This window comes from Meleagris gallopavo, chromosome 24 (genome assembly GCF_000146605.3).
Source record: "Meleagris gallopavo isolate NT-WF06-2002-E0010 breed Aviagen turkey brand Nicholas breeding stock chromosome 24, Turkey_5.1, whole genome shotgun sequence".
In the NCBI taxonomy this organism is placed as follows: Eukaryota; Metazoa; Chordata; class Aves; order Galliformes; family Phasianidae; genus Meleagris; species Meleagris gallopavo.
In genome coordinates, this window is record NC_015034.2 from 2,456,167 (window position 1) to 2,468,870 (window position 12,704).

Here is a 12,704-nt window from a genome sequence, read left to right on the forward strand (position 1 = left end):
GGGACGGGGGGGGGGGGGCAGAGGGGACATGGGATCCCCCCTGCATGGCCCTCAGCTCTACCAGTACTGCTTAGGGATGAGAAAAGGTAGAGACAACTCACAGCTTTTCCAGGTGGACAAGGAAGGGCTCATTGTACCTGTAATGCTAAAACATGATGGGAAGTACAGCAGTAACAGCAGAGTGGCAAAGTCTTTGGCTGCAGTAGATGAGGACAAGCCCAGATGCAGCAGCCATAGGTGTAAAAATGAAGAAAAAGAGCTGCTTACCTTCAAAAGGCCACAGGTAGGCAGGGATCTCCAGTGAGAAACCCTCACCTCCACTGCCAGCCTTTAAGTGAGGGCTGGGAAGGGGAGGATCCTGGCTCCAGCTCTTCAGGTCACTCGGGTGCATTGCTTACACCTGAGCTCCCCTGGTTGGCCCTGCCTTCTCATCAGGTGCTCCATCACTGCTTCAGGCCATGATTTAGCATTGCCATTCCAGCACCCACCTGCAGTTTATGGAATGCTGCGTGAGAGCAGCGCAGTGACAGCGCTGGCACAGATCAGACCTGCTCTGTACAGTGGATGTGTGCAGATCCTGCAATGCTCAGCCCTTCCTGTCTGCTCCTGGCAGCTGGGACGGCTGCTGTGCCAGAGCTTTGATTCCCCTCTGTTTCCAAACCGCTGCTGTCTACTATTGATCACAAGGCACAGACATCTGAGGTCTCAGGTGCATTACAACGGGAAGCAGGCTGCATTTCAATAATTCAGTGGGCTCTCTGCCTAAAGATGTTGTGATGAGTTTGAAAACAGCACAGCGCTCCACGCTCGTTGTACAGGAGCATAGCAAATTTGGGTGAGTGGAGCACGGTGCACTGGCACAGGAGGGCTGTTTGTTGGGCTGCACTCAGCTTCATGCCTTCCTCTGCAGCCCCCATGGCTGGGGGAGTTCCTGCCATGCAAGCCCAGCACAGCAACAGTGCCATAGAGCTCAACCACAGACCCAAATTAGTGCTGCTCATACAGCAATCTGCCTTATCAGTACAAACAGAGGTGCTGCACACAATTCTATTGTGAGCCTGCAGCACAGGAGCCACCCAGCACCATGGATCAGCAGAGCATAGTGCAACACAGCATGGTGTGGCATAGGATGGCACAGCACAGCATGGCCCAGCACAGCTCCAGGTGTTTCCCAGCTTTCATAAACCCACGCAAGAGCCCCTGAGCTGCCTTCCCTTTAGAAGCCACAACCAGCTCTGCTCCACAGCACCCACATCGCATGGCACACAGAGGTTGTGTCTCTTGCTACAGCTTTTGTCCCCGTGAGCATTTGAAATCGAACAAAAATATAAACATTTGGATTCCAGACACTTCTCAGCCCTAACCTTATTTATCATACTTGGCTCTGCTCCTGGAGTCAGGGCCAGAAGAGGCTCTGAACATTTTGAGTTATTTAATATGCTGCACATAGATCAATCTTGCTCTCCCCTCCAGCCACAGGTTTCCCTTTGTGGTTTGCTGCACAGCTATTATGTCCATCAATATCTAAGTAATTAAAATCCACCATTATGCAGGTCCTGGCTGCCTTATGAGCTTCTCATAAGCTATAAAACATTTCACGGTCAACTTTCCTTAAGTGCTCAGGAGGTCTGTAGCACCATCACAGATTTCCTCAGCTGCTGCCATTATCCTGAAGGTCCCATGCACAACCACCCTGCTGGAAAAGCAGTGAGCCCCTACACCACCTGCAGCTATCCCTGCACCACCCTGTGATTTATGCCAGAGGAGACAAACTGGGAGACAAGTATTTGTCCTCCTGCGCGGCTCAGCCGCTGGTCTCATAGGGATTTATCAGTAACAACCAAGTTTGCTTTGCAGTTTCCACTTGGAAGGAACAAAAGGGCATGGGATGTAACTGCCATAACCTCCTTGGCACCTCTGCTCGCTCGAGACAAGATGCTGTGCCTGGTGCATGCACTGAGTCCCTCAGAGCACCTGGCCTGGCTGGAGGGCAGAGGGCTCTATCGCTGCCTGCGGGATTGCTCACCTTGGCAAGAGTGACTGCAGTCCAGATACGATAAAATGATGTGACTCAAGCCAAAAAGCGCTAATTACAGCTCAGACGGAGGAGGAGACAGGAACTGCTACATTATGCCTAATAAGGGAGAGGAATAAGGAACAGATTGCAGAGCCACCACTGCAGAGGTGATGAACAGGGGCTGTCCCAGTGGCACGGCACTGCTGGGAATGCCCGGGGCGCAGCATCTCTCATGGATTGCTTCCACCATTTGTGCACCTTTGCAGTACCTGCCACACCACGCTCCTTGCTTTGGGTCCTTGCCAATGTCTTCCTGGCCCTGCCACCAAACCCCAAAGCAACCAATGCAGGAGGCTGTGTCTGTGTTCCCATGGACTCAGTGCTGGGAACGAGAAGCACTGCAAAGCGAGCAGCCAGCTGGAGGCTGCCCCAAGGGCCCTGAGGGAAAGGAGTTGTTTTGAGCCCAAAGTCCCCAGGGTTGGTGCAGCAGCTACAAAGCTTTGCACCATTGAAGCCGTTCATAAATAGAAAGAACCAGCAACTAAAACATTAGCAATTGAATAAAAATAACTTTGCAAAGCAGACAGAGCTAAAACCAGGTCTTGGCAAAGGTCTCTGGCCTCCTTCTAGGATTGAGAGTGCAGCAACCGCATGCATCCCTACAGAGCATAGGAACACCTGGGTGTGCAGGGACAGGACAGTGTGCTCCCCAGGCTGGGGACACAGTGAGTGCTGTCCATTAAAGGAGCCAGGAGCACACAGCCACCTGTATGACACTGAGCAGGGACGTGCTTTGATTGCAGCATTGCAATACCAGGGCTGTCGCCTTCTGTATTTACTCAGAGCCGTGCACAGCGGGTTCCTTCTTTATGATGAGGAGCTGGGGTAATTTGAATAGTAAATACTATGAAGAAAGTAGATTACTATGAAATACAGATTTTTTTCCAATAAATAAATCATGCCTGTATTTGCATGTATAATACCAAAAGGAGGCATCTGGGACCGCTGCTGCTAGTTGCAGTACTGCCTGACACGATGATTAGCAATAACCCAACGTCTCTCTCCTCCAGCTCCCCTGCTGCTCCACTTGGTTTCATGTTAGGGATAGTGGGGTGCTGCTGCTCAGGCAGAGCCCTTTTCCTGCATCTCCTCATGGAGAAAGCTCTGCTACGAGCAATGGCTGGGAATGGTGCAGCCCCAGCACCGCCCATGCCTGGCCACGCCATGCCAGTGCTGGATGGGCAATGCTGGGCGCAGTTCTCTGAGCACATGCAGTGCCTCTCCTGGGTTTATCACCTCAGCGTTCTGCCGATGCTCTGCTCCTGTTTGCAGTTTGTCATGCAGTTCTGGTTGCTACATTGGGATAAACAGCAGCAAACAGCGACGGCCGCATCTCCAGCAGAGCAGTGCTGCAAGGCGAGCCGCAGCATGCCTTCCATCAGCTGTGTCAAATGGATTTCTTAAATAAAAAGAAAAAAGGAAAAAAAAAGTAAAGGCTCTGCTATTATTGCAGTGAGAGGCTGCCTCATGCTGGGCTCTGCTGCTAAATCTGTTCTGTGTTTACTGTCTGCAGGAACAGTAGGAAGCCTTCCGAAAAGGCACTGGGGTTCCTCCGTTTTTCAGCAATCAATCATGCTTTGCTTGAGCCATTTTTATCCTAACAGAAACGGAAAATATTTTCCTGGTGTAATTTCTACTGATCAAAGAATTTTCCTCAACAGAGAGCAGCCCCAGGGCCCCGCGAGGAGAAAACCACAGAGGAAACTATTTCCCTAACGAGGAGCAGGGGAACGGGTTGCATGTAGGGGGGTGAACCAGGACACGAGCCTTGCAAGGCCAGCAGTGAGCAGCAAGGCTGGCAGTTCTTTTCCCAATTAGTTGCTGAACAAGAGCCTTGGTGTGTGCCTGCATGCAGCAAAGCTCAGTGCCTGGAGGTTTCGGCACCGCTCTGCGTGCAGACGGGGCTGGCAGAGGCAGGAGCAGGCTCTGCTATTGGGGACCAAACCCTGTGCTAAAGGACAGCCACCAGATTTTGTTTACTTTCTCCATCAGCTTTCCCTAAACAGCTTCAGTAAACGTTCTTCACTGTGGCCGGAACTGACTCAGCTTGCAGCACGGAGGGGTTTTTGTGGATGGGCTCACCGCTCTCGGTAACCCCGCGATGCAATCGGTGCTGTTTATTGATGGAGGACTTATTTTAGCTTCCATTTGTGGTTGGCGTCAGAATGGCGCACGGAGCTCCCAGACCATCCCTGCAGCCCCCACACTCCTGGGACAGAGCGTCACGGGGACAGCCAGGACTGCTCCCACTGCAACACGCTCACCATCAGCAGGGTGCCCTGCAGATGTAGCACCCCCAGCTCTGAAATGCTGTCACCTTTCCCTGCCTACTGTGGGAGCAGAACCCGTTTGGCCATGTCTAAATCCACGCACACGGCATCATCCTCGTCCCCTTTTTTCCCCTCTGACACAGAGCTGAAATAAACTTGCAGCACTAAAACTGTTCTTTTGTGTTTGAACTGTGCGCATAAATAAACCGATGCAGACAGATGAAAATATCCATAAAGCAGATTTGACATTTGACAAGGATTCAAGGGCAGAGCTCTAGAACAAAGACAAGGCTTCCTTGTAAACAAGGCATCAGTCACTTAGATTACAGTAATTAGGCAAAGCGACTGCTGGGAAACTTCTCCAAAGCATCGCTGCAAAAGCAAAACGCATCGGGTGCAGCGCTGGGTGTGCAGCAGCACCGCAGGACCCGCATTTCTGCCCTGCTCTGCCCTACGGACTTCAGCCCAGTGCTGGGAGCTGCCGCCTCACCTCATCCTGGGGATGGGCTTTACAGCTCTGTTATTGTTCCTGATCAGGAGCTGACGTGTGATAGGAACCAATGCTGGCGCAGAGCAGTGACCTGACCTGACCCCAGCCATAGGGCTGCGCTCCTGAGGGCAGCACAGAGCCATCGTGGGGGTCCCATTTTGGTACCCCTCCGTCTGGGAACATCCCAGACCAGCAGCCAACAGCTGGCATTCGTGCTATGACCACGTGCTGTTGGTGTCACAGCCAAGGCAAAGCCCAGCAGGTTTGGGCTGTGGTGTGCCCCAGGAATAGCGCTGAGATGGGGGTGCAGAAATTGCTTTTCACTGGGTACAGAGTGAAGGCTGTTGGGCCACAAAAGAGGGTGACAGAGAGGCAAACACCATCTGTTTTCTCCAAGGAACTCTTTTATTACTGAAGGAATGACACAAGACTGATGACACCGCAATTTCAAGCCGATCTCCCACACAATTTACATTCCCACTGATTTCCTGATAAATCCCCACAGCGCAATGCTGGGTGTTTTCCCAGCTCTGATGAGTTCCCTTCACTCAGCATCACCCAGCTCAGTGCTCCCCAACCCCGCCTGCACGTTACACCCAAACAGCTGCAGCCATGCCCAAAACAACAGCCAAGGGAGGATCTGACATTGCCTTGCCTGGTGCTGGGTGGCACTGCTGTGAGATAAGGAGCAGAAATCTGTTCTTGCAAGGCTCTGCTATCGGCCGTGCCCTTGGGTGAGGTGCTGAGCCTCAAGGTTTGGGTGGCATTGTGGCCCCAGCAGCAGCACAAAGGCACACAGCCCCACTGCAGGGCAACCCAAAGGCGGTGGCAGCCCCAGAGTGGGGGGCACTGCAGACCCCCTCCCCTCCCACCAAGCAGGATTTCCTCCAGCCCATCCCCTCACAGCAGACAATGCGTTGTCTGACAGCCGCCGCCGTCGCCCTGCTGCAGCTGTCGGGAGCTCCAGGAAGATCAAACAGGAAAGTCAGCAGAGAAAGAGAAGTTATTTCGTGCCTGGAAGTCTGAACTTTCATGCTCAGCCTGACTGGCGCGGGGGGAAGATGTTGAAGTCAGCACGTTGAGAGCTGCCCCACTCCCCTGGAAATACACTACGCAGGGCCCCCACCCACCACTGCCCAGGGCAGAGCTGCTCCTTGCAGCTGTACATCACTGCACCTACACAACAGCTGGAGTGCCACCACACAGCACGGCACTGACGCCAGCCACAGCCTCCCCATCCCCAGCAGCCCCAGACCCAACGGAGCCTTTTTCTCCAGAAATCAGCGTTGAAGCACTGCTTCTCTGGAAGCAGCCTTTGAGAGCTGCCAGAAGTTTCTCTTTCTGTTCTGTTTCTTCATAGGCATGATTTACTTACTGTAAGTGGCTATTCATTATGTCCTGCGCTGCATTATTAACTCAGTGATCGTACATTTAGCAGGGAATTTATGAGAAATGGGGAGACATTCATTATCAGGAATACCACAGACCTTACTCTTATATGGTCTCCCTCCAGGCAGCAGCTGAGCAGTGCTCTCAGCCCGACGTGGTGCTGCTGTGCCAGGGCTGCACACTGCATGCAATGCCATCACCTCCCGGGGGTCACTTCCCTCCCAGCACTGCTCCCCAGAGCTGTAGAGAAAGAAAAGTATTAACCAGACTTGGAGCACACTTTTTCCCCTATTGACAGTTTGGGATTAGACCTTATCACGTCTTCCTGCTGCTGAGAAGTGTTGGCCTTTTCCCCATATTTTAGGCAGTTTTGTGAGCGCAGCTGCAGTTAGAACACACCACATTGTGCTGCACGGCTCTGCACAGTGCAGGCACCTCAAACACACTCGGTCAAGTGGATCCCCTGCTTTTATAAGCCAAGAGCACAGCCTGCACTGTGATCAAGGGGACAAAGGTTCCCAGATACTCTGCTAAAGAAACAACCACCACCAAATCAATAAAAGATAAAGGGGGGAAAACAAAACCAAGAACAAAGCGGAGTGCTGTGCACATCACTGGGGCGCTGGGCAGAGGCTGCTGGCAGCTGGGCCAGGTGCTGCCACGAGTGTGCCTGCAGCTCTGAACATGATGAACCGGTTCCTCCCTCGCCTCCCACCACCCACAGCACTTTGGGTGCATTTCCAGATGCGTCTCCTAGCCAAGAGCAGACAAGTTATGAGCAGTTGGTATCGCTCCTAAGAAGGGCAGAGCTCCTCCAGTCTGCACAGGCAGCAGGTTGTGGCTCAGGGCACGCCATTCCAGGGGGAGGGTGGGAGAAAAGAGCTGCCCTCAGCTTGTGGCCACTGTCAGAATCTCAGATTTTTGTTCTAAATGACTGAAAGGTGATCCTTTGTGTTCCCAAAGGGAACCCCATACCATGCTGCAGTGCAGGAGGAGCTTCGCTTTGCACCGAGGTGTGAGCCCTGCATGCATAAATACAAAGCCCATGTGTGCTTTAAGGCAATAATTTCCCTTCTCTCCCCTCTCGAGAGCCTTCTAAATGCTCTATTTCTGAATATTTAAGATAGGACTTCGCCAAACGAAGATTAGAGAGTTAATCCTCGTTTCTTTATGAGGAAAGTAACATGGTTTAACAGCTCACTGCTGCTCTAAAGGCAGCTGGTCTGAAAGGCAGAAAACTCCATTCTCTAGGGTAAGTTGGCTGGTTCCCATTTTTTTTTTTCCCCCTGAATTTATTACAGCTGAATTCCTTCTGGCCAATGAATCTGATAACAATTGGTGCCATCGAGCACTGATTGAGCTCCCACCCCCGTGTTTGAGCTGTCTCAGGTCTGCTGCCTTATTCCATCCCGAGTGCCAGAACCAACAGCTGCTCGTGTTCCGCTGGCAGCTGAGCACAGTGCCATCCTGCTCTGATGTCTGCTGCCCTCCCACAGCCCTCGGGAGGTGTGTGAGCAGCTCAGCCCAGCTCCAGCTCTTTCCTTCGGGAACAACAGCATCCTGGAGGACTTGAAGCCTTCCTGGAAATCTCTCTGAGGGAACAATGATTTTTTGCTTCTTGGGGGGCTGCAATTTCTCCAGCACCAACATTCTTTGGGATTGCATCTGGCAATACCGAGGCGATGTCACAAGTCATGCAGGCTCAGGCAGGCTGGTGAAAGAAAGCTATGCAAAACATGCTTTCACAAAATGCAATTCATCCCAACTTGCCTTGTTTGGAGCGATTTTGGACTGCTGCACAAAGGCAGACCGGGTTCTCTGCAAGGGTTTGAGGGGCAAAGGCAGTGGCAGCTCCCAGCTGCAGAGCTGCAATCCAACGCTATGGGGTTGCTCTGGGAGCAGCACTGGGCTGCCCTGCACTGCTGCAATGGGGCATTGGGGTCCTGCCATGCCCTGCTCCTGTCACAGACCAGCTCAGGCACTGGGGTTGGTGTAACCCACAGCAAATCATGTCAGCACCCACATCTTGAAGGCCACAACCTGGAGTGGGACAGCTGTGGGGTCAGCTGGCAAGGAGCACTGCTGGTTGCTGCAGGAGGACCCCAAAACCCAGACCTGGCGTCCTGCTGACAGCCCTATAGCAGGATCATCTGAAAGCATCACGTCCTGAAAAGCAGAGCACAATTAGGGCTTTGGCTAAACTGTTCTGCAGAGACAGAAAAGTGGGTTGGAATTAATCCTCCCATTAATGTGTGAAACAGAGCGTTTACATTCATGAAGCAATTATACAATAATAGCAGGAGAGCTACGATAGGAATCACATCGTGTCTGAAGTTTCACTCCAACCCAATACATGAATAATTCCTCCTAGGCATTGCTGTGAAAGCAATATTAAAAAAAGTAGGAAAAAAACACCAAATGAGGCATGCTTCATCTCTCAATTAGGGTTGAACACAACTAAATTTATGCAAAGTGGGAAGAGAAGCTCGAAGAGGCAAAGGCATTTGTTACTGCTCGATGCAAGATGAGCTCACAAAACGCATTCTTCATCCTGGCAGCTTTCTGATGTCTTACTCCTGAAGCATCAGTTTTATTCTCGGTTTCCATGGCAGATACTTTTCTGAGCTTGTGTCTGCCATAAATACTGCTGATTTATTCTATCAGCCATATCTCTGCAGATACCTGCAGCATGATTCCATGTGCAGTCGGGGTGGTGAGAGGTGGGCACGTTAACATTCCTCAGCTCTGCTTTTCAACCAGGGGAATCAAACCTTGCAAAAGGAGCACTTATTCTCTGCTGCTACACAATCACTGCTGATCTCCTGGTCCTGACTTTGTCCTGAGTCCTTTGCAAGTGTGCAGCGTCCAATGAAACATGTTTAACAGTTCGGTCAGACACTTTGCAGGCAGATTTCGACCCCAAAACACTTTAGGCAGCAGTTGTCCTTTCTGCTGTTTCCCCCATGTATTTCATTTTAGCAAGCAGTGATAAAACTTGCGGCTCTTCATGGGCAGAGACAGCAGCTAGCCACATCACAAGGCCCTATTCTGAGGGTGGATTTACCCCATGCATGCTGAGCAAACACTGCTCGATGTGTACTTCTCTCAAACTCAACAAGGCTACAATGCAGTACGAGGCTTTTCAGCTCTTCTGGCAGGAGGAGAACTGGGAGGTTTTGCAAAGGTAGCTTTTCAGACACTGATAGACATAATAGCACATCCAAAAGAAACTCTGGCAAAACTGCAAGAAGGAAGGCATGCAGTGCAGCAAAGCAGAACGGGAGGAAGAGCCCCAACACGTGCAGTGTGCAGGAGAGCCCCGCAGGAACAACCCAGGCCAGCAGGATGCAGAGGCAGGGTGTGCCGCCCTTAGCTGTGATCCTAAACTCACAGATAGGAAAGCTGTCAAACATTTAAGTGCAACCCACTCCCTCTCCCAAAGATAAAAACCAAAGAGCCCCGCCAGAAGGAAGTGCACTGGTTCAGTTATTGTCTCAGTGCACGGGGCTGGGGACTGCCCATTGTTTTGCATCGTCCAGCAAGCAGCACAGCCCACAGTCATTCCTATTTTCTATTCTTTGCTCACACAAAGACCCAGCACGGAGACTCGGTGTGCTCCTCTCAGTCTCCAGAGGTGGTTGGTTGCAGGATGGGGTTCTGCAGGGCTGTTGTGTGGGCGCTTTGCTCAGCTCTGCAGCAGGAACCAAAGTTTTGGAGGAGGCAACAGGACTGGTGTGCAACCAGGCAGCGTCAGCACTCTGCTCCTGTGGGGGCATCCCCACAGCTCTGTAATAAGGGAACCCCCGCGGGTGGATGGTCACAGCACACGGGGACGACGTTGGTTGTGCTGTCCTCCTGGTGATGAGTAACAGGGGTCATCTTGTTATTGGTAAACAAGCAACTGATTTTTCTAAACATTGCCTCTGCAGCATCCGGCCCGCGCTGAGCTGGTAAGCAAAATGCACTCTCCACTGCCTTGAGTTACCTTTGTACCCATGGCCACCTTCCGACTGTCAGAGCCACATCCTCAGCACGAGGGAATCAGAACCCTGGGGTGCACAGGCGGGGTGCTTTCGGGGTGATTACGTTTTTAATTTGCACCGCTGAGCTGAGCATTAGAGCAAAAGGTGCTCGAGGCAGGAGCAGAGCAACCGAGCGCTCAGAGCACTTTTGCTGCAGCACTGTGCTCGAGGTGGGGCAGATGTTTCACCTGCAGCCCTGCTGCACCCAGCTAAGGGTGGAAATGTCCCAGGAAAGTCACTGTGGAAGACACTACGGAGCAGCTCCTTTCATAAAGCAGTTGCCACTTAGAAAGTCCAGCTCCTTGGGAGCCCTCAGCAGGACCCACGGCCATCTGGGAAGCAACAGAAGCATCCCCTGCACAGACCTGAGCAGGTTTCACTGTTTTGCTGTGCTCCTGTCTGACACAAGCACATACCTGCAGGCACAGGCTCACAGCTAACACCCCTCATTGGCATGGCAGCAGTCTGGCACAGCTGTATGAGCACAAGGAAAGGCTTTCAGAGCATCCCCAAAGCACAGAGGTGCTGGGGGTCGTGCAAAGCCCGTTCTGCACGGGGGCAAAGAAACCATCCCCATCATAACGACACAGCAAACCGTTCCACTCGGTTGCACGACGGAGGAAAGTCGGCAACTTAAATGTTAAACTTGCCTGCGACCGAGCGGCGTTGACATCAGCGTGACCTCACCGCTGTAACTTGAGCTCTCCGCTTTCCCTCGGGCTGCCTTTAAAAAGCCGTGCGGAGCTCCGGGTACCGCACAGATCCCTCCAACAGAAGGAGAACTCCGGAGCAGCGGAGGTAGATGAAAGCAAAGAGAAGGAACACGGCCTCAGCCATGTCCACGTCGCTGAGAGTGAGCCCGTCAGTGCACGGCTACCGCTTCGACACCGCCCTGCGCAAAAAAGCCGTGGCCAACATCTTCGAGAGCATCGACGAGGAGTCGCTGCAAAAGCTCTTCAAGCATTCCGGGGACAAAAAGGCGGAGGAGAGAGCCAAGATCATCCTCGACACCGACCAGGACGTGGAGGAGAAAACAAGAGCGCTAATGGCTCTGAAGCAGAGGCGGAAAGACAAACTCCTCCAGTTCCTGAAATTCCCGAAATATTCCATCAAAGTGCACTGAGCCGGAGGGAGCAAACACGGAGGAGAACGTTTGGGGACGATGCTGCCACAGGCAGCACACTCCATGTTGCTGGGACGCTCCTGTGCCCGGTGCTGCCGGCAGGATGCTGCGTGCCCAGCGCTGCAGGTGGGACGAGATGCTGCTGTCCCCAGTGCTGCTGTGCCCAGTGCTGTGTCCCCAGTGCTGCTGTGCCCAGTGCTGTGTCCCCAGTGCTGCTGCCAGAACTTTCCCATGCCCAGTGATGATACCAGATGGGAAAAAACCAACACACCCCATCCCACGACGCTGCAGCAAGGAGATGAGCCGACTGCACCCATTTGCTTCACCTGCCTGAACTTCTTAGCTGAAGTTGGAAACTTTCTAAGCCTCGCTGTTGTCTGCAGAACGGAGAGCCCAGACATTGATCAGCTCCTGGTCATCCCTCATTCTGCATTTGTTGAAATGCATCGTGTGACTGCAACACATTCAGCCTTCAGGGAATGCATTGCCCTATGGACACTGTGCGACTGTGCCTTTTCTCTCTCCAGGAGTGTGCTTGCATTAAGAATTGTTTGCACAAAAAGCAATAATAATGACAGATTTCCCTGAATTTACTGTGAATTGCCTTAATATTTTGTTCACTTCCCATTAACATGAATATTTAAACACCATAATTGCAGTTCATATTTGTATTGATTACATTCGATATTAGACAAGTACTTCATGGTATTATTTTATGGCAACGTTATCATTATATTGACTATAATTTATTTCATATGGCAACCTGACATTTAATAAATTATAATGCAAATATAATTTCTCGTCTGAAATGCTCACTTCTCCAGGAGGAGGGGGGATATCCTCTTGTGGTTATTCCTACAGTTCTGTTTTATAGAAGTCTGCCCACACCTCTCCATAATGACCCAGGATCTGAGGCTGAGCTCCACTGCCAGCCAGCAGCCCCTCCTCCCCCCTGCTTTCCCCAAGGCCCCAGCACAGCACCCAGCCCAGCAGCACCAAAGCTGCACCCTCTGGCATTCCCAGAGAGACCTGAATTTGCATTCACTGCAATGCAAATTCCACTGCCAACTTCTCCTGCATAATAAAAGAGAATGGATTTTTTTTCTTTCTTTTTTTTTTCCCCCAATATTATAATCAGAAAAACCAGACTAAAAAACGAACAGCGAGTGGGACAGTGCTCAGCTCTCATTATTCCTGCAAAGCAGACAGAGTTAGGGCTTAGGGCTCAGCCAGCCAAAAAAGCCCTTGAACCAATAGTGCTACAAGCACTGTGACAGCAGAATCGGCCTTTCCAGAGGTTATTCAGTACCATCATGATAAAGTATGTAGAAAA

The 12,704-nt window shown here is 51.7% G+C and overlaps 1 protein-coding gene across 1 annotated transcript; it reads left to right on the forward strand.

The window, feature by feature from the left end:
• Positions 1-10,991: 10,991 nt before the first annotated feature.
• TCIM (transcriptional and immune response regulator) lies at positions 10,992-11,520 on the forward strand. The gene has a single exon (XM_003212461.4). It carries the CDS (start codon positions 11,051-11,053, stop codon positions 11,369-11,371), a length of 321 nt encoding a protein of 106 aa, XP_003212509.1. The 5' UTR covers positions 10,992-11,050; the 3' UTR covers positions 11,372-11,520.
• Positions 11,521-12,704: the final 1,184 nt, after the last annotated feature.